At 33.8% G+C, this 23,083-nt stretch overlaps 1 protein-coding gene across 2 annotated transcripts in view; it reads left to right on the top strand.

Annotated features, from left to right (window-relative positions):
- LOC145295963 (uncharacterized) overlaps positions 1–23,083 on the top strand; it is a 372,355-nt gene that overhangs the window by 89,726 nt on the left and 259,546 nt on the right. For both annotated transcript variants that reach the window (XM_080141871.1, XM_080141870.1), the window contains exon 17: positions 183–388. In XM_080141871.1, coding sequence (XP_079997997.1) covers positions 183–388 — 206 coding nt within the window. The remainder of the gene's footprint in view (positions 1–182; positions 389–23,083) is intronic.

Raw genomic sequence — 23,083 nt, 5'->3', positions numbered from 1 at the left:
ATGATAAGCAAAAAGGAATTTGAATAACATTTGGTTTTTAAAACCTTTATATTTCTATCATTTGATAGATTTAATTTTAATGTTAATATACATTTTTTAGTGCATGTCGCTGAATAGAAATGTGCATTTTGTATTAACAAAACCGACTTTTACTTTTCTCTTTTTTATGATCATTTATTTAGGAGGAAGATGACAAAGCAGATTTATCCGATGGGGATAAATCTTTGAATGGCAGCATCAAATCCATTACCTCTTCTTCATCCACAAACAGATTACTAGAAACTAATAAATTACGAGAAGGACGCAGTTCATCGCAATCAAGCAACAGTCTTTTTGCTGATGAACCGGACAGTGATATCCTCTTTACTAAACCTTCAAGTTCAATTAGGTAAGTACATCTTTCACATTCTTTATCTCTGATTTGTATTGGTCTCAAATGAGAAAAGCTTAGACTCAAATGTCAACCTCCAACAATTAATAAGAAACTATAACTGTAAAAGTGTTGTCTGGTGCAGGTACGCCCACTTGATTACCAATCTTGCACTATGATGGACTTCTTTTCAGATGCTAGGGATTTGGTGAGATGCTGGAGATGATTACAGGTTTAGCTCTGTTGCTATGGTAAAATCAGCATGTAAATTCTGCAAACTGTTGCCAATCCTAACGTTATGAGCTATCTTTCATTATCGGGGGGGGGGGGATATATAGCAGCTGTGTTTTTTGTATTTTGTTGAAAATCACTCCAAACAGGGCATGAAGTCATTTAATGTATGGCGCTAATAAAAAATGCTATTTTAAGGTCAAAAACTTGCCAACGGTAAATGTTAGATGGATAGATTCTGATCCATAAAGCAGCAATTCTTCCTCCTTTGTCAGAAACATTGATTATGGAATGTGAGGACCAAAGAACAAATTAGAAAAACCAAGAGTTACGAAGATGCTGAAAGTAATCCCAAGGTCATTTTCTACTCTCTTTAGGATAATGATGCTGTATATAGGTGAGTCTGGTGCCTTTATTAAATCCTTACTTGTTTGTCTTCAGCATAATGACCGAGCAAGGATCAGGTGGATATGCAATGTAAAATCAGATCAAACCCAGCATATTAACTCTGATGAGTCTGAATATGTCAAAATTTGAACTTCTGACGATTACTCAGTTACATTGGTTTGACCACATTGAGCTAATTTTTAGGTAAAAAAATGCTGAGATATTGAGGTGGGAGACTGAGGAAAAGGGGATGATCCAAGAAAACTTGAATGCAAATAATTTACAAAGATTTTAGACAATTTGGAATTTGAAAGGAATCAATCTTTAAAAGGATGACCAAGCTTGAGGATTGAGATTACAGACTGCCAGAAAACGTCAAGCACCTGGGCAATTGAAATAAAACAATAAACTTATACAATTATTTCTACCACATAAAGTAGATTTGATTTTCACATGTCTATTTAATTCTTCTAGTTTCAAAGTATTGATTTATTATGCTTGCATTCTGAGATTTTCTTTCGTTTGAAACACAACAGCAACTATTGTTATTTAAATAGATTATGATAAAGGTGAAATAATTGTATGGAAAATATAAGGCTACGATTTGATTTCGGAAAATGAAAGAAAAATGTTTTATACTAATCACTGCATACCAAAGCCAAAAGTCACTCAAGAATAAGTATTAATGAGATTGTTAATTGGATGATGAACAATACTATGAGAAGATTAACAACAATGAATGGAATAAACAAAATTTGATTACTTAATTTGGTTGTCTTAAGAACTGTGTCCTGCATCCAACCACCTTTGTTTTTAATATTCTCTCTGCCTGTTCTCGAGAATGTGACAATATTGCTGCTTGCACACCATACATGTCCATACTAACACAGATAATTTATCCTCATTTTGCCTGAAATTGTCATAGCAATGGTGAAAATTGTCATTTCAGACATAGATGTGACAGGTTAATCCACAAGTTCAATGTAACTTCTTATTTTCTATCTGTTCCTTCCATTGATGGCCAACCATGCATAGTAACTGCTAGATTTTGGACTTGAGTTGACCACTGATCTATGAATTGATTTGAGCAATGATTTTCTCGAGGATACTTGAACTCGAATATAACGTGATAGTAATATACAACTTTGATATAATTTAATTCATTATATTGTGTTGTCATCTCGCCTGCTGGTCAGCCATCTTTAATTATTTTCCATATGATCAGCATTTGTTTGAGATAAAATAATCACAAAAAGGCTTGTGCTTCAAATCTTTTGATCTCTACTGAGCTCAAGAACCATTAGTATGAATTGAGGCTTTCCGTGTACATATATTTATATATGCCTGCATACCCACCTCATGGCATGTGTTGGTAACTAGTCAGAAATGATCACTTAACATATCCCGTTGAAAGGGAAAAACTGTTTCAGTAACACTTAATCGCATTTAGTTTTGCTATACTCAACTCTCATATCCCAATGTAATAAATAAAATCATATCTATCTACAGCTCAATCTATAAAATCGTATTAAAAAAATAAATCTGCATTTTTTTTTTAATCTCAAGCAAGGCACATTGCCACTGGGGTTACTGTAAATTAGAATGGCCTTGTATGTATGGTCCCTAAGTTGAGCAGTAAGCTGCCTGTTCATATCACATTTGAATTTCTGCATGTTGATACAGTCAGGGGAAACGGAGCAGGGAAAGAAATCCAAAGGCTAACAGTTCAAGGAAATAAGCTATTAGAGGAAAACATCTTTCAGCATTTGAGGACTTTTACAGTGAAGAGGTAAAATTTTGCTGACTGAAGATCATTTTGTAAGGATCCAGCCACTGTCTTGGATATGTGTGTGTTTGTATTGGTCCCACATATCGAGAATAGAGTCATAAGTAACTATATCTATCTTGGACACAATTGCATCGTGGAAGTCGTTTATGAAAATTAGGAATATTAAAGTTCCGTGGATTGACCCCCCAAAGTACAGCCATATTAATGTCATGTTGTTTGGATGTACAGCAATTAAGGACAATCTGAATCTTTCTTTTGGTTAAGAAGGATCTGATTATATTAAATATTTGTCCAGTAATACTAACAACAATGAAGATTAATAATACCATATAAATTAATTTTTATGAGAAGACCTTAGAGCTTGTCAGACAGTTTGAATATATCAAGTGCTGCTGCCCTAGTTTTACCAGCTTTGTTAAGTATATGTGTTCAAATATGACTGTTAGGGTATCTGCAGTCAAACTATTTTGCTTAAATCAATGCTGCTAGTCAAAAGAAGTTTCGCATTAATAAAGTGGTAGACTATCATTAGATTCAAAGATTTTAACAAAGATCAGAAGACTGATATGGCGATAATTTTGTGGGCCAGAATTCTTGAGCAATGGAACCACAGAGACAATTTTCCAGCTATCTGGAAAGCAATATTCAGCAAGACGTTTGCTGAAGAGTTTAGAGAGGATAGGAACTAGCTTAGTGGAGCAATTCTTTATTACTATAATGGGGATAAGATTGAGCCTGCATGTTTTTGTTTCTATTTTTTGTTGTTTTGTTGGGGTTTTTGTTGTTGTTTTTTTGTTTTGCTCTCTCTCTCTCTCTCTCTCTCTCTCTCTCTCTCTCTCTCTCTCTCTCTCTCTCTCTCTCTCGTCATTTGTCCTGATTTGCCTAATAAAAAGAAACTGCTTATTGTATTTGCTTTTTTGTACTTTGCTCATCTACTTCTTGTTGGTGCAAGTAAGTTTTTTTCTCAGTAATTCTTCACTCTATAATAAAGACCAATGTGTATTTGTTTGTATATCTTTATTTAAAGAAAGATTTAATTTAAAAAAAAAACTAATTGTTACTATATCTCTAGGAGATTATATAACACAAATATTTTCTAAAATAAAATAAATAAAATATTACAAATTCCTAAACTAAACATAAGATTTAGCTAAAACTTAATGGTTAATACTTATAGATTTTAATTCAGTAGAATACAAAATTTATAACATTAATATTTTATGTTTCAAAGATTTCAATGCTTGACAATATTTTTCCATATGTACAAGCATTTCAGGAATTCAATTTCATTATGAGTTACACCAGGCTAAAGACTTTCCAATTTAATAACTTTCCTCTATGGTACATATTCTTTACCAACTCTAAATATCTATATATTAAAAGGATAGCATGTGTGTTATTTGTTTTGTGTCATGCTTACATCCGAGTGTCTGTCATTTAATTGTTATGAACTCCCATTTCTTGTAATAAAAAATTTTACCAAGAATTCATCATAAGTTTCAGTTTCGGTTTTGATTATAGCTGATGGCACTCAGGGTATATATATATATATATATATATATATATATATATATATATATATATTAGCAGTTCGACCTGGCTTTTCTCAGGCCCTATGTACTGTTCATAACTTGCTTTACGTGTGAATATACTTTATGTAAGATTTCAAATGTTTAGACCAGAATTTGTCTGGGTAATTTCGTAGAGACCGCAGTAGTCAATTTTTTACAACTTTGACCTCAGTTTTATTATTTTGGTCTCAAATCAAAATACAAAGTTTTACTCATGTCCAAATTACCTACATCTAAAATTTCAAGTCTTTAGACCCAAAATTGGCAGAAGAATTAGGTAGAATCAGCAAAGGTTAACTCTTTTAACTTTGACCTTTTGGCAGCCAAATTTTCGCCCCAAAACTGATTAAAATACTTGCTGCATGTCTGAATACCCGTTATGTATAAATTTCAAATGTTTAGATTCAAAACTGGGCGAGTAGTTTGCTAGACAATGCAAAGGTCAAATCTTTTGAACTTTGACCCCTTGGCAGCTCAAATTTTTGACCTGAACCGATTAAAAAGTTTGCCCTATCTCTGAATACCCTTTATGTAAAATTTCAAGTGTTTAGACCAAAAATTGGCTGAGTAATTTAGTAGAAACCACAGATGTCAAATTTTTTTTAACTTTGACCCCAATTTTGACCCCTTAACATTTATTTTTTGGGGCTCAAATTAAATTATAAAGTTTGATCCATGTCCAAGTAACCTACATTTAAAATTTAAAGCGTTTAGACCCAAAATTGGTGGAGGAGTTTGGTAGAGTTTTCAAAGGTCAAATCATTAAACTTTGATCCCTTGACAGACAAATTTCTGACCGAAAACCAATTAAAAATTTTTTCCCAAATCTCAGTATTCCTTATGTCAAATCTCGAGTCTCTAGACCGAAAATTGACAGAACTTTGGTAGGGAAATGTACACAGACACACACACACACAGACATTTTCACTTTTATATATATACTAGCATGGGTACCCGGCGTTGCCTGGGTGTTTGGAGGTGTGTGTTGAGCAAAAAAAGAAAAAAAAAAAAGTGGTAGTAGGAAGGCAGGCTTGAACCTGTACAGCGAAGGAGGAAAAGAACGGGGAAAAAAGTGAAGTCTTTGCTGTTACAACCACCGCCAAACCGGAAGTAATGTAGGTTTAAATTAAGGCTAGACAATCGAAAAGAGGGGATGACTTTCGAAAATATCGGCGGAAAAGCGACACCGCCCTGTAGAAAAGTGCCCAGTTGAGGGTGAAGAAATTAGTGTTTTTAGCCAATTTTTCAGTATTTGTTGTCTGAAGGGTCGAGCTTCAAAATGATACTGATCTTGTGAAAATCCGTCGCCTCTGTTGAAAGTTTTAGGTGGCATGCAAGCATACATACATACGTTTATGTTGTATATTATATTTTATGTAGCTCAAATTTTCGACTCAAACCGATTAAAAAGCTTGCCCTATCTCTGAATACCCTTTATGTAAAATTTCAAATGTTTAGACCAGAAATTGGCTGAGTAATTTGGTAGAAACCACAGAGGTCAATTTTTTTTTAACTTTGACCCCTATTATGACCCCTTAATATTTATTGTTTTGGGATCAAATCAAGTTAATAAGTTAGATCCATGTCCAAGGAACTTATATCTAAAATTTCAATTGTTCATACCCAAAATTGGCGGAGGAGTTTGGTAGAGTTCTCAAAGGTTAAATCGTTGAACTTTGACCCCTTAACAGACAAATTTCTAGCCAAAAACGGATTACAAAGATTTTCCCAAATCTCCATACCCTGTATATCAAATTTCAAGTCTGTAAACTGAAATTTGACAGAGTTATTGTATAGGAAAATTTACACAGACAGACAGACAGACACTTTCACTTATATATATATATATACACACACACATATTTTTTTCATAAGTTTTGGTTTTGGTTTTGATTCAAGCTGATGCACTCAAATCATATGGATATATTTTTTTATTTTTTTGAAATCGCAACTTTTTTTTTTTTTTTTTTTTTTTTTTTTTTACATTTTCACCCCAAACAAGGCAAATTGCCACTTTGGTGTAGGGGGCTACTATCAGGGGCAACAACTACTGGGTTATGTAGGGATTTGGGCAGCAAGATGTTGGTTCACGTTACACTTGAACTTCTGCACGTCAGTACTGTTGGGGAAGCAGGGACCTGGAATAGAATTCCAAAGTCTAGCGGTTCTGGAGAAGAAACTATTGGAGTAGAAAGATCTTTTACATCTAGGGATCTCTCCAGTGTGAGGGTGGGATTTAGCAGCCTGTCGTGTTTGTTGAGGGTGCTCACGTCGTGGGGGCACAAGTGATTGCAGTTCGTCAGAGCATTCACCACTAAAATACTTGTAGAACAGGCAGAGGGATGCAACATTTCATCGATGGGACAGAGGCTGAAGCTTAGATGCCAGTTCAGGGCCTATCAGGTTTGCGACTCTCTTTTGAACCTTGTCAAGGAGCGAGAGACTAGTAGCAGATGCACCAGCCCAAATATGACAGCAATACTCCATACATGGGCGAATGGTGGCCTTATAGAGGTACAGGATACTTTCGGGTATTAGTAGTTGTCTAGCACGGTAGAGAGAGCCCACCTTTCTTGCAGCGCCCCTGGCAATGCCTTCAATGTAACTGTTCCAACTCATGTTTCCTGTGAACGTTAGGCCAAGGAGTTTGAAAGATGTACTCTCAGATAAAGAGTCGTTGGGCATTGCTATAGGTGGTAGAGAGGGTTTCTTGTAATTATTGAAGGAAACTAGTTTAGTCTTGGCGGCATTGAACGTGACCAACCATTTTTGTCCCCATTCCACTACAGATTGGAGGTCAGCCTCTAGTATTTCTGCCATTTCTTTAGAAATGTGTTCATTTGTCTTCCTGTCGTGCCTGCCATAGAGTGTAGTGTCATCAGCATATATACCCATCTCAGAGGAAATTTTGTCGGGGAGGTCATTTATGAATATCAGGAACAATAGAGGTCCAAGGATAGACCCCTGGGGCACTCCCGTATTTATATCATATTGTTTAGATGTACGACCGTCGAGGACAACCTGGATTTTTCTCTTATCTAAGAAGGATTTAATTATGTTAAGTATTATACCAGTGATACCGTATGATCTAATTTTCCTGAGGAGACCCTCATGCCATACCCTGTCAAAAGCCTTAGATATATCTGAGCTACCGCTCTGCCCTCCCCCGCTTTGTCCAGTGAATGGTATATACGTTCAGAGATTACAGTTAGGATGTCTGCTGTGGAATGGGCTTGTCTAAATCCATATTGTTGGTCAGTCAGAAGTTTAGCATCTGTAAGGTGATGGACTAGAGCATGGTTAATTAAGGTCTCAAATATTTTGGCGAAAAGTGGGAGGAGGCTAATGGGGCGATAATTTGATTGGTCGGTCCTTTCGCCAGAATTCTTGAATACTGGTACAACAGAAGCAGTTTTCTAGCAGTCAGAAAAGCAAGATTCGTTAAGGCATTTTTCACCAAAATATTTGAGTCCATAATTAATCAAGCTTTAGTCTACTACCTTACAGTTGCTAAACTTCTGTCCGACTAACAATATAGATTCAGGCAAGCCCGTTCTACTGCATATATCCTAACTGTAATCTTTGAACGTGTATACCATGCGCTGCATAAAGCAGAGGAAGGTAACACAGTAGCCCTAGATATATCTAAGGCTTTTGACAGGGTATGGCATGATAGTCTTCTCATAAAAATCAGATCATATGGTATTATTGGACGAATACTTGATATAATTAAATCCTTCTTAAATAAGAGAATCCAAGTTGTCCTCTATGATCATATGTCAAAACAATATGATATAAATGTGGGTGTACTTCAGGGGGTCGATCCTTGGACCTTTATTATTCCTGATGTTCATAAATTACCTCCCTGATAAACTTGTCTCCTAGATGAGTATATTTGCTGATGCCACTATGCTCTATAACAGGCACAAGAAGAAAATGAATGAACACATATCTAAAGCAATGGCAGAAACCCTAGAGGAAGACCTCCAGTCTGTAATGGAATGGGGACAAAAATGGATGGTAACATTCAATGCTGCTAAAACTAAGTTTCTTTCCTTCAATAATTACAAGAAATCTTCTCAACCATTAATAACTATCGCTAATGAGACATTACCTGAAAGTACTTCATTCAAACTCCTGTGCTTAATGTTCGGAGGGAACATGAGTTGGAATAGATACATCGAGAGCATTGCTGCAGCTACTGCTAGGAAGGTGGACTCTTCCTACCGTGCTAGAAAGTTACTTACACCTAAAAGTATTCTGTCAGCTAGGCTTCAGCGTCTGTCCCATCAACAAAATATTGTATCCCTCTGCCTGTTTTACAAGTATTTTAATGGTAGATGCTCCAACAAACTGCGTCTCTCAAAATCCCACCTCTACAGAGTAGAGATCCCCAGATGCCAGAAAGCCTTCTACTCTAATAGTTTCTTCCGGGTTCTTGTTTCACAACTACTGACATGCAGAAGTTCAAGTGTAATGTAAACAGGCATCTTGCTGCAAAACTCTATACATCAAAGTGATACTCTCTATCTTGTTTGGGATGAAAATGCAATTAAAAAAATTACAAATTACAGATAATTCAAATTAAACAAAACTTAGTCCTTAGATATTTGAGCATGTATTTTCTCTCATTAAAGTGTACATAGGAAAAGTTTTTTATTATATTATATATTTCATTATCCTGTATATAATATTTTGATAGCAGAAATTCCCCTCTGTACCAAATTACCATAGGTTTGCAATGAAAATGCCACATACAAATGTATTGTGTCTATAGTATTACTCATCATCTTATGTAACTTTTTAATGCTGTTACATACATATTTACTCGTGCTATCAAAATGCTACATTCCAACCATTGAGAACAACCATCACAATCATAGCATTAAAAGAGGAAAAAGTCTGTACCTTTTTTCTCTCTAAATTTAGTCCTACCACTGCTCCCAGTCATCGCCGGATCCTATTCTGCATTTCTCTACTACAGTGCTAATACACCCTTTATAACTAGATGATTGCATACATATACATAACATACTCTTCCCGAATTACGAATCAAAATTAATAACTTCTCCCCAACAACGTTCTGATATTAACGATTGGCTGAAACCGACCATTCTCATATTCCAGAATGAACCGATTTGATACGTAAATGAACACTTCTAAGCGTTGAAAAAAAAACATGGCGGCGCCCTACACAATAGACACCACCGCTAAAAAAATAACACTATTTACAGCTTTATAACCACTCAGAAACTGACCTTCACAAATTGTTAACCTCATATAACGCAAGACATTCACAGGTAGCAAGTTTCATAATGACCATCGGATTTTCTTACATCGCTTACGTACGCTAACAGGACACCCTAGCGATCGCTACAAAGAAAATAGCAACTATTAGTTGCTCAGAAACACACGCTCACCTACTGATAGCCTTATTCCATGGGACTAATGTGAACAAGTAAAATAATTTCTATACGCACACACCTTTACGAATTCTCAAAACAAATTTACAGTTTTGAAATGAAAACACAAAAAAATCCTGTTTACATTTTGGAGGTGGGAGGGTGTTGTGTCCTCCTCCCAATGTAAACAGGATTTTCGTTACACATTCTATAATTAATTACCATCCACTCCAAAAAAAACGACGAAAAAAATAAGTATGTTTTCGTAAACCGTTCATGATAAAAGTTTTACAATATCTTTTTGTTTATTAAATTGTTAGGTGAAAGTACAGAATAGTTACAATACCACAGACAGTTGGGTAACATAAATGCATGCATCTGAAAAATTTTTTTTTTTTTTTTTTTTATAATTACAGATTTAAATCATTATGAATTTATTTAAACGGTCCTTTATCTCACTAAGTCAATTCCCCCCTCCAAAAAATATATATAATAAAATGATTATATATATATAAATGCAAGTTTTATGATATCTTCTTTGTTTATTAATTTGTTTGGTGAAAGTACAGAATATTTACAGAACACCCGCCAGCCCAGTAACATAAATGCATAGTTACTAATAAAGTGATTTTTAATATCGTATTCACCTAAATCCATAAGAAGCGGCACTTGAATGAATGGTTTATTTTATTGATGCTACACCATAATCACATGATTAAAATTTTAGCAAACAAAACATTAGGAGGGAAAAGAGTCATGAGTTCCCTTTTTTTATTAAATTGTTAGGTGGAAGCGCAGAATAGTTACAAAACACCCTTCACTCCCCATTTTAAGAATGGACTTCAAAATAATAACGTCCGGTGGAAACACACAATAGTTTATAAAACTTTCCCATCCCCAGGCGGGGAAGGTGTTTTGTCCCCCCCCCCCTCAATGTAAACAGAATTTTTGTGAAATATTAAACGGTTCTTCTGCTAGTTTAATGTTGGTGTGTTACTTAGGAAAAACGGTTAATTAAACTGCAGAAGCACCTGTTAAACAAGTTCTATAATTGATTACCCTCCTCCCTCAAAAAAAACAAAAAAAAAACGAAAAACAAAAGGCCGGTTAAGAGGTTCTGCTAGTATTATATAAAATATAAATTTTCATTATACTATACAAGATTTTAATTCCACTAGAGGATATTTATTTCACTGTTGAATCTTCAAACATGTTTCCCTGTCAATTTTTTATCTGTTTGAATAATCATTTTGAGGTAAGGAAGCTCTTGATTCTTATGAAGAGCTCTTTCCTTTCTTCAACTATTAACTGAGATGGCTATCTGGTTCTAGAAGTTTTTGCAACTTACAAAGATCTTGTGTTTTAAGTTGTAGTTCCTTTCCCCTGACAAAAGTGCATATTATCTCAGCTCAAGCAAAGTAGTAACACTGGTTTTTGATATTGTATTGGTATATTCAGCTCCACAATGTCATTTGGAAAGCTATGTTATAATGATGAAAAAATGGCTAAACTCTTATGTTTGGAGTAAGACATTTATTTGGAATTATAAAGTTTATTTGAAGCACTCTGCCATCATTTTTTCAGCTTCCCATCTAATGTTGACATAATATTTTTTTTTTCTGAATTCTTTAGATGTATTTGTGGACTTCATAGCATAACAAATAAAATTCAGTTGTAAGTGACACTTTCTAAAGGTGATTCAATCTTCAGTGCAGACGATACTCAGAATACAATTGTGAATTACTTAAGATTTCTATCCAGTCATGGCTGACAGAACGAGAGCATACCTCTATGGATTAAATAAAGAGTTCCATTAAAAATTCCATGCAGATTCCCAAGATCAATAGAAAGATTCCCTAGTTTGGCAAAATACACTTGAAGAAGGTCAGAAATTAAATCGGCTGAAACATTAAAGAAATAAAACTCCAGATGATAACAGTAGTTCAAATAATCCAAATTATCTAAGTTTTCTTCTTGTTGTTCATAGATTCTCTGCTGGAAAAATAGCATTGTTGGTAGGGATAGATTAGTTTGGAAGTTAACTTCTAAAAGCTGTCCAACACATGTCAGCATGTAAGGCGGATGTTAAACCAAAGGATAAAAATAATGATGATTGGTTGATTGATCTGTTTTATGACATATCAACTCCTTTTGAGTTATTTGATGTCAAAGCTCATACTTTAGCACAAACAATTATTTGAATACAAGTTGTTAATTTACCTAAGTAGTGTATGGACTAAGTTCAGGGAATTTTAAAACGTCAACACTTTCAACCAAAAGAAAAGTCTATCAGGCAGCATGATGATGTATGGAAGTGAAAACTGAATCATACGCATTAGAGATGTGTTTCATGTTAAGTAATGATTTGAGAATGAATCGATGAATGATGCATAATATGAGTTTAAAAGATAGGATTAGATTTGATGACTTTATAGAAAGATTAAATCTGGACAAGGAGATGTGTGTAGAACAGGAGACTTTCTTTGGTCACGTTGAAAGAACATATGAGAGGGTTCAAGTTAGTGATTATAGAACAGTTAAGATAGAACGTTCAGTTGGCAAAGAAAAGCCAAGGAAAACGTGGGAGGAAATGATGAGGATGGATTCGACAAAGAGGGTTTTTTTTTTGGTTTTTTTTTACATGGAGTTCACCACTTATCAAGGCCCAATGGCCGTTGTATTATTTACATGTGCTGATGATTAGTGATTAACTAGAACGCTGAGAGACTGGAATGAAACGCGTTTATTTTCTAGTCTTACAAACCGGAACTGCTTGGCGGTGAGCCCGAAACCGGAAGTAGGGTTATGGGAGAGGAGTGGGAGGAAGACTGGATGGGGGTATTACTATTGGTTCTACAACAATGGCCACTCAGGGATAAGGGTTATTGTGTGTACAGTAATCAAAGGGATAGTGTAGCAATAGTATTGGAGAATTGGTAAGGTGTCATTACTTAGGGAGGGGCGGTTCATCAGGAATTTGTTTGTGTTGGACTTGAAGACATCCAGGTTGAAGTCGGGAGGGAAACAGGCAAGCGGAACAGAGTTCCACAGGCGTGCAGTTCTAAGAAAGAAGCTTTGTTCATGGTATCTACGTTTTGATTTAGGCACAGATAGGGAGTGGGGAAAATTATTGACGGTGGTTTCAGCTAGTCGGGTGTTTTTTGAGATAAATAAAACCCTGGCTAAGGATAGGTTATTTTGGAATACAATTTTGAAAAGCAGTCCAACACATGCAAGCATGTAAAATGGACATAAAACTGAATATGATGATGATGATGATGATGACTTGAGAAAGTTCTCAAGAAACCTTTCCAATGGTGTTTCAATCAATATAATATTCTGCTTGTTCCTTCCTTAGTCTGTACATTCCACTTTGAAAAAAGCTAAATACAATTTTTAAAGGTCAAACTGCTTAAAAAAAAAAAGTTAAATTCACAAAATTTGGCTTTAAAAAGGGTCAATCTAGCAACCCTGGACAAGAATATGAGAGTGACTTCCCTTTGATGTAGTCTCGTTTTCGAATATATTAGTTATATTAGTGTATGATCGTTGTTGTAATGGTATGAAGAATTCGTAATTTCAACGGGCAGTAGTTCTTCACCAAAGAAAGAAGTTGTTGTTTTTTTTATTTTTATTTTTTATTCACCCCAAACAAGGCACATTGCCACTTTGGTGTAGGGAGCTACTATCAAGGGCAGCAACTACTGGGGCACTATATTGCAATTTGGGCAGAAGCAAAATATCATCTATAATATAAATCTGACCTGTCTGTTTCAATGTATGTATGTATATCTACTTAAAACTTTTGACAGAGGCAACGAGATCTGTATCATTTCGAAGCACGGCCCTTCGGATGACAAATATCGAAAAATTGGCTAAAAACATTAATTTCTTCACCCTCAACTGGGCACTTTTCTACAAGGAGGAGTCACTTTTTTCGCCGATATTTTCAAGTCATCCTCTCTTTTCGATTGACTTAATTTAAACTTTCACCCCTTCCAGTTTGGTGATGGACGCAACAGCAAAGATGTCACCTTTTTTCATGTTCTTTTCCTCCTCCGCGGTACGGGTTCGAGCCTGCCTACCTACTACCACTTTTTTTTCTTTTTTTTGCTCAACACACACCTCCAAACACCCGGGCAATGCCAGGCATCCAGGCTAGTGTAAAATAAAGGGAACATCAAAAAAAGAAAAAAAAAAAAGAACATTGTCTGCAAAGGAGGTACTGAACTGAAGGAGTAAATTGAAGAGTGTCTCTTGCAATGTGATTCTATTATTTGTATTGAACTATGGAGCACAATATTACTTTCTATGTATTTTTAGTAGTTATAAATTTATCTCATTTAGGTCAGTTCTATATTTAAAATACAATGAATACTATTCAGATATAAATGTTAATAAACTCATATTTACTACATGTATTGTTTTTTTTGTTTTTTTCTGTCCAAAAAAAGTTTTTTGCATTATCCAGAAAAATATCAGCATTATCAAAACATATTTATTGATTAAATATATTTCTCCTTCTATGGAATTTCCACGGGTCCTACTAGTATAAATGAATTCAGCTGGATTTGAAGTCTGCGAAGCTGATTCTATAGTCAGTTGGTGTCCATTGCATCACTCATACCAACCTCTCACTTTATCATAGGTCAGCCATTCCTCTGTATATCCAGCTCAGATTAAGTACTATCATTGTAGCACTGGCTTATCTCTGCTCGGATGTCTCTGTTTTCTGTGCTGAAGTAAGAATAAGTTATTTTGTTTTTTATTAAATATTTTCAATGTTTAATCAACATAGTAATCCAAAGAGTTTTTTTGTTTTTTTTTCAAAAAAATCAAATATTTTAAAGGATTAAGAAATTCATGGTAATTGAATCACTCTTTTCTGCAGGGAGGCCCTTGTATTGATTAGCTTTTTGGACTTACTTTCTTCTGTTCTACGAAGAATGTTGTCTGAAGATACCAGCTTCTGACCTAAAATTCACCTAACATTGATGTTATTGCTTTTTTTTCCTTTCCCTTAACAAAACTGAGTTATGTTTTGCTAAGTCAAAAGCAAAAACAACAATTTTCCTCTACCAAAAAAAAAAAAAATCAAACCAAACACCATGAATAAATATTTGAAGATATAAAATAATTGAAGCTTAAAAGTTTTTTTGTTTTTGGGGTTTTTTTTTTTTTTTTTTTTCCAAAATTACAAAATCAAATAACCATGGAAAGGGATGATATCCTGTAAAACAAAACAAACTGGACTTTCTTTACTCAATGTTTAAAATTTAAGGACTTACAAGTATATCCAACCTGTTAGAAAAATGTCTAAATCATTTTGCTCCTCCAAAATGCCACTGACTCCTGATGAAATCCGTTGCCTGTATAAGAGATGCGTTCTAAGATGTAGTACTACTGCTCCCACATCTAGGGGGAGACACTCTTTCTTTAAAGCACTCTTTTTTTTTTTTCTTGACAGAGTAAAAAAAAATCGTCTTCACAATCTAGTGAGTGAAGATCGCTTTTTCTACAACCATTTTCTCACAGAAGATACGTTGACAGTCTTTCTCTACTCTATCATTATTTTCATTCTCTGGTTCATCCATATAAGACAATTCGGACTAAGAATTGATAATTTTTTTTTTTTTTTTTTTTTTTTTTTTAAGTTTAACTATTGTACACCCAACAAAACATATTGCAACTAGGGACTATTGAGATCATATCCACAGAGATGAGGAGGTGAACGAGATGTCTGTTTTCATTATTTAAACTTCTGCATAATAGTACAGTCAAAGAAGCAGGAAACAGGGAGGGAATTCCAAAGTCTTTCACCATGTAACTAGCACCAGGCAGAATTTTGATAATCAATTTCTTTCCAAGGGCTTCCCATTTGGAGGAATACATTACCACAGGCTGCTTTCCGAATTCAAACTCAATATTAACAATCAAATTTTGTTTATTTTATACATCGATTTTGTTTTTTGTTGTTTTCTTTTTTTTTCTTTTTTTCTTTTTGATCATGTTCACCCCATATCGCCACTTGAACATAAGGGGCTACTATTTGGGACCATGTTTAGAGGAGATGAGCAAGATGTTGGTTTACATTACATTTAAACTTCTGCATGTTAGTACAGTCAAGGAAGCAAGTAACAGGGAGGGAATTCCAAAGTTTAACCGTCCGAGAAAAGAAACTATTAAAGTAAAAGGTTTTCCATCATCTAGGGACATCTACAGTGAAGGGGTGGGATTTTGTTGCCAAATGGGTTTGTTGGTGGAGTATGTACGTTGAGGGAGCACAAGTGTGATGAGTTCATCAGAGCACATTCCATTATAATACTTGTAAAACAGGCCCAGGGATGTAACATTGCGGTGATGGGGCAGAGATTGAAACTTAGTTGACAGTGCGGAATTAGATTGGAGACTCTTTTTGGACCCTGTCCAAGAAGGAGAGACTAGTGGTAGATACACCATCCCAAATGTGGAGGGGGGGCACAGATTAATTAGCCATCGGATGATTTTTTTTTTTTTTTTTTTTTTTTTACAAAGGAATCGCCACTTATCAAGGCCTGGAGGCCACTCGAGGATAAAGGTTAATGAGAGTACAGTGGTCAAAGGGAACATGTCGTAGTAATCATTAATAGTGGAAATTTGGTCAATTGGATTACTTAAGGGGATGGTTCATCGAGAATTTTTTCACATTAGACTTGAAGACAACTATATTGTAGTCAGTTGGAAAGCAAGAAAATGGAAGAAAGTTCCATAGGTGTGCAGTTCTAAGAAAGAAGCTTAATTACTTTTCTCTTTCCTATTAAGTTTAAACCATTTCAACAATGTAAAGTAACTCAGAAGATAGCTTTGACACATTACCACAGTAACTGCCAATTTAACTTGACGTTTGTTAAGTATCTGGCTGCTCTTATGGCTTTAATGTCATTTTTTGTTTTATTAAATGAAATTACAAAATACAATTTCCAATTTTTAAATAAATATAATTTAACAACTACATGCAAAAAAAATTTCAAACAAAGTACAAATTCTAATTCTTAAGTGAATAACTATAAGTTGAAGTTCTGCTTCCACCGGAGCATGCTGTGGGGATTACCTCTGCTCAGCACCTGCTGCTGCACTACTTTTTGCTCTCATAGTCTCATCAGTATTTAAAGTTGAAAGCTCTTAAATTGTAATGTAGAAACATTAGAGTTTCTCCATTCTCAGGACACAACCTGTCCCTCATAGGTTCATACACATTACCACTTATACTATAGAGACTCTCACTCTCCATAGATGAAGGTGGTGCACTTAAATATTTTGAAGCCAGTTTACTCAGCAGTGATCTCCTGGTCTTTTTCTTCCTCTGAAATGGACCATCACCTCTTGCGAGTAGTGGTAAAGCTACATAATGATCAAGTTTTTTTATGCAATTATGAATAAAAGATTTGCTCCTTTTAAGTTTAGATTGTGCTGCTTGTATTTCTGTTGCACTCACAGTTTGAACTCTGCCCCTATCGGCTATAAGTTTGGATCTATTATTGTAGGCTTATTTGAAGTTAATTCATCAAATAGGCTTGAAAGAGATACAATTTTTCTTTCACTTTGGTCTTCTTGACCCTCAGCAGAGTTTTTTTTTTCTTTTATTTAAATTTGAATCTTGTGAATGTAGGAAAGTAGACACAGATGTTTTTATCATTTAAATAAGATGAAACTCTTGTTTCCATTGATTCATTGAATTGTTCAGTGGTAAAAGAGATTCCAATAAAGTCAGAAATAGCAGAATTAGATTGGACAGCTTTTGACAGAAATAATCTTAGAACTAAAAATGTAAGTATTATCATTAATATGGTTGAAGTTCTGTTACTTGCTTGTTTGAGTTCTTCAAATGGACTCAATAACTGGATAATTTTGGAACAAGTCTTCATTGTTAACTTATTATGGTAGGAATCTTATCAACAGCATACATTACAAGAGCTTTTCATTGTTCTAAATTTCTTTTCAGGATATAATATGTTGAATTCTCTGTGGTTACATCTTGAATGAGTTTATGTTTTTCCAAATTAAGCTGATCCTGTATTTCAGTTAATTTGTTAATGGAGACTATATTTCTGTTATCATCTTCAGTCTGTTGGGAAAATGATGAGTAATTTACTGAGATCTATGTATAAAACATGATAGTGATTCTAAACTACATTCACTGACACCAGCAACAATATTTATTCCTGAATCCCACAAGACAAAGAAAACTTTATTGGAGATTGTATACTCATCCAGAACATTGTGCAATTCTTTACTTATTCTTGCACCTGTGTGTGTCCCAGAAAATGGGACAACTCTAAGCACAGCTCTAAACTGTTCAGAGTCATTTGAAAGCCAATAACATGTCAAACTCAGAAATGGAGCATTATTTGTAGTTGTTGTCCATATGTCTGTAGTTAAAGAAATGCTGGTAATTTCATCAAGAGACAATTGAATTTTTGTTTTTACTATTGTAAGTATACCTGAAATTATTTTTAGTGAAGTACTTTTTTGATGGAATACTATAATTTTGACAAAATTTTGCAATAATCTTATTAAATCTAATGCCAGACATTACAAAACATGGTTGAATATCAACAGCAATCATTTCTATGATAATGGATCTCTTGTGACCTGCGGCCATTAATATTCCAAATTTTCTTCTTTGCCAATATTAATTCTATAGTAGTTTGGTGTTTCACAGAAGGCTCATGGTTGCTGCCACTTGTTTCTGGAATCTTCATTATTTCTTTTTTTTCTGCAACATTTGTTTCTTCTGGATGAACATTTCTATAAGATTCTTTTTCTTGAGATTGGCATCAAAATACTGCGAGCAGAAACTGGTTGCCATAATGGTTGATATCAATATTTAACTAATTTTACATGTATTTAAATTACTTATGTTTGATATTTAATTAGTAATTTATCTCAACAAAATATTCATTATCAAAATCAGAAAACTAAAAAATGTATATGTAATGATAGCACCGGCTTAAAAATGAGGAACAAGAGTATGACTAATGACGAATGCTTTATTTCCGGTTCATATGTAGTCACAATTCATTATACAATTCCTCACATGAAAACTTTCTTTGACGGTGATTTAAAGTACAAAATAATAACATTAATTCGATAAGAAGCAAAAGGAGAGAAATTTTCCATATGCTTACATCTATTTGCCTCAAATTCAGTTATAAAAATCTACATATTAACAACACATCATACTGGTTATTTGAAAATACAAACCGTGCATATTAGGAAGTAAACTTGTCTTCATTTACAATATAATTAATTTAATATTAGCACCATTTATAGAAAATCTGTCAATCGGTCAGTCAATCAGTAATCGGCCAATTATCAATAAATTATTAATCGGTAATCAGCCAATTTGCTTATTGGTGTATCCCTAAACAATACTCCATTCGTGAGTGAATGGTGGCTTTGTAAAGGTACAGGATACTCTCGAGTGTGAGTAATTTTTTAACATGGTAGAGGGAACCCATCTTCTTTGCAGCAACCTTTACAATGTCCTCAATATATCTGTTGCAGTTCACATTGCCTGTAAATGTTAAGCCAAGAATTCTGAAGGAAAAGCGCTCAGGTTAGATGTTATTAGTCATAGCTATTAGTGGTTGAGAAGGCTTCTTGTAATTGTTAAAGAAAAGTAGTTTAGTCTCAGTATCATTAAATGTTGCCATCCATTTACAGCTCTATTTTACTATGGACTGGAGGTCATTTTCTAAAGATTCTGCCATTGCCTTAGATGTGTGTACAATTGTGTTTCCCTCATTCCTATTATAGAGCATTGAATCCTTGGCAAATATACCCATCTCAGACACAATGTTATCAGGGAGGTCGTTTATGAATATCAGGAAGAATAAAGGTTCAAGGATTGAGCCTTAAAGCACTCCTTCATTAATATTATGCTGTTCAAATGTTTGTCCATCAAAGACAACCTGGATTTTCTTAAGGAGGATCTAATTATATTTAGTATTCATAAGGTAATAGCATATGATTTAATCTTCATTAAAAGCCTTTCATGCTAGACTTCATCAAAGGCTTTCGATATATCAAGGGCTACAGTCCTGACTTGCCTTATCCAGTGCAAGGTATATGTGATCAGAAATGACTATTAAAATATCTTTAGTAGAACTGTATTGCCTAAATCCATACTATTTTTCAGAGAGAAGATTAGCTTTTATTAGATGGTGGACAAGTGCTTGATTGATTTACGACTCAAAGATTTTAATGAAGAGGGCAGGAGACTGATAGGGTGATAATTGAATAGGTCAGTTCTTTCACCAGAATTCTTGTACAAGAGAGGTAGTTTTTCAGCTATTAGGGAAGCTAGATTCAGCAGGGCTTTTTTTGTAAAGTTTGAAGAATACAGGGCTAGCTCAGCTAAACATTTCTTAATTAATCTAGCATGGATAAGATTCAGACCACACATCTGGGGGGGGGGGTCTAATTTTTTATGATATTGCAGGCATGAGAAGAGGTGATTATTCAGATCATTAAGTGTGTGGCTTCAGTCCACATAAGAAAATTGGGGAGGGAATTGTTTGTTAATTCTAAGGTGGAGTTGGAGACGAATCACTAGGCAAGCAGTTCGACCTTCACGATTGCTGTGCAAGCGACCTCATGGCTGTTGGATAGTGGAGGAATTACTGATTGTCCTTTATTTAATACATTATTATAAATTTTCCAAAAATCATGAGTTCCTTTGTGACTTTATGCATTTTCTGGTTATTTCAACTGTGGCTATTTCACTTTTGCAATAATTTCTAGCATCTATATATTTTTGCCTATTTTTGTTTGACTTATGATGGACGGACTGATGGAATGTATACTGCCTTTGTGCAGTGGCAGTTGCACAATTTGAAGTGAGCCATTGGAGAGATTGGAGCTTGCTATAATACTTTTGTCTGGGAACATTTGCTTCAATGTCTATTTTACACCATTTAGTTGTCTCATTGGCACACTGTTCAGAAGAAAGAGAAAAGATAATAGTCCAGGGCATCTCTGATATGTTCTCAGTTGGCTTCCCAATCAGCCTTTTTGTAGTACCTTGTCATTTTAAGCATTTGCTCCTCAACTTGGTGTTGGGAATTAAGGTTGATGCCTACCGATATTACAAGGTCATCAGCATTTCCGAGTGGACTATGGGTCTTTATCGCACAATCTTTGGGTACTGTGGTTAGGAATAGATCTAGAAGTGAAGCATGCTGGTCTTCATGATATAGATAGAAGGTAGGGTTGAGAACATGCCTGTGTAAAGGAATGAGCTACAGAGAAACTATAAGTACAGAGTATATATATATATATATATATATATATATATATATATATATATATATATATATATATAATGTCTTGGAAGTTTTTTAACCTTTAAAACTATATAAAAAAAACAACTTATTTAATTTTTATATCTTTTATCATTTGTAGAAAAAACTATTTAGTCAGTAAGTCATTTAATCACCTGCAATGAATGCATCAACTTGCTCTCTCGAATTCACTAGTACTAATGTTAATTTAAGTGATCATCAGTTGTTTACCATGAAACACTGTTTCGGGGATTTAAAAATAAAACAGTATACTAAATAATGGCTCCCCAGCAGTGTTGATCAAACACCACCCCCCTTAATCTTAAGAAGAAAAAATGTTACAGATATTAGATCTAGTTTCCTATTCTTAATTAATTTGGCTATCCTATTCATGTTATAAAAATGAATTTCTTCGTCTGTTTCCAAATTCAAAATGGATATATTTTTTTAATTTACCTTGTATTTATAAGATTAGGATTAATCCATTCGACTACTTATCACCCCCACTATGATTAGTATTTTGTATATTTACATTCTTATTTATTGAAAATTAAAAATATATAAATGTTAAAAATATTTATAAATGTATACATTTTTTTTTTTTATAATCTATTTTTTTATTTTATATAATACATTTTATACATTCTGGTTAATTTTATATGATTCAAAAGCATCAAGATAATGAACAAATGCTTTATATATATATATTTACCTTTACCACCTTCACAAGCTAAATCTACAGTATCATTTAATTCTTTTATAAGGTTTTCGTGTGAAAATTTAGTATATAGCGTACTAAAATCATAAGAAGCTATAGATTTTGCCTTTATTCTGGAATTTATGTTATCTAATTTTTCTTTTACTGGTTGTGAATTATTTACCACCCAAAATAGATTTATATTACTATAGAATTTTCTTTTCTGGTGGAAATTATTAATTTGATTTATAATTAATTTAAATATTTTAAATATAGCTTTTACTTAAAGGTTTAGTAATGCATGTCTTTGAACCTACAAAAAACCTAGCGCTAACTGGATTTTTGTAAATTTTAGATATCCAATACATGCATGGGAGTTTTTTTATTTTTTTAATTCTAACTTTAATCCTACTTTTTCACTATAAATACTATCGTTCAGAATAATGCTATCTATCTATCTCTCTCTCTCTCTCTCTCTCTCTCTATATATATATATATATATATATATATATATATATATAAACTATTAAAAATAACACAGCTTCTGTTTAATTATTCTTTTTTTATTTTTCTTATCTTATTTTAAAGAACCGTTATAAAAGGTACTTCAATACTGAAGACTAATGATAATTTTTTTTATTGATTTTGTTAGACAAATCTTCATTAGTAATACAAAAATAATGCATTATGAAACAAATTTTGAAAAGCGAAAAATACTTTAAGCCATCAATATAAAAGACCCAAAACCTGGAATAAAGGTTGAATTTCAAAACAACCATATAACCATAAAATGCCTATTCCAACCCACCACCCCATTTCTTTCTATGCAACCCAGTTACTGAGTCCAAAATTTGAGTTCATCAGTGACCTCAAAACATTGACCATTGCTGCTGCTACTACTAACTTTCTTCCTAGCCAGTCTTTCATGGCACATCTTTTGAAGATGCCCTCGGAATGAATATGTAATGCATATACATATATTAACAGGTTTGGTTTTCACATAAAAAAATAAAATAGTACCATTATGTAGATGCTCTGTTATCTTTAATGTTTGTTTAAATGAAAAAGTGCTGCCTAAATACACACAATGTATATATGTGGTGTTATCATAATATACTTCATCATTCAACTACTAATCCATCTATCTCATTATCATTGAATTCTTTGAGTGGCTTTTGGCCTTGATATTGGTAACTGATTAGTAAAAAAAAAAAAAAAAAAAATTGAACTGTTAATTTTTTTTTTCATTTTCTTTTTAATATGAAAATTTCTGGTGTTTAGTTAATTCAAGGTTGGGTCAGCATCTTCTGGC

The sequence above is a fragment of the Euprymna scolopes genome, chromosome 16 (genome assembly GCF_053919585.1).
Source record: "Euprymna scolopes isolate OS-2025 chromosome 16, ASM5391958v1, whole genome shotgun sequence".
Taxonomy (NCBI): domain Eukaryota; kingdom Metazoa; phylum Mollusca; class Cephalopoda; order Sepiida; family Sepiolidae; genus Euprymna; species Euprymna scolopes.
Note: the sequence above shows the minus strand (reverse complement) of the source record. Positions and strands in the feature narration are given on the sequence as shown.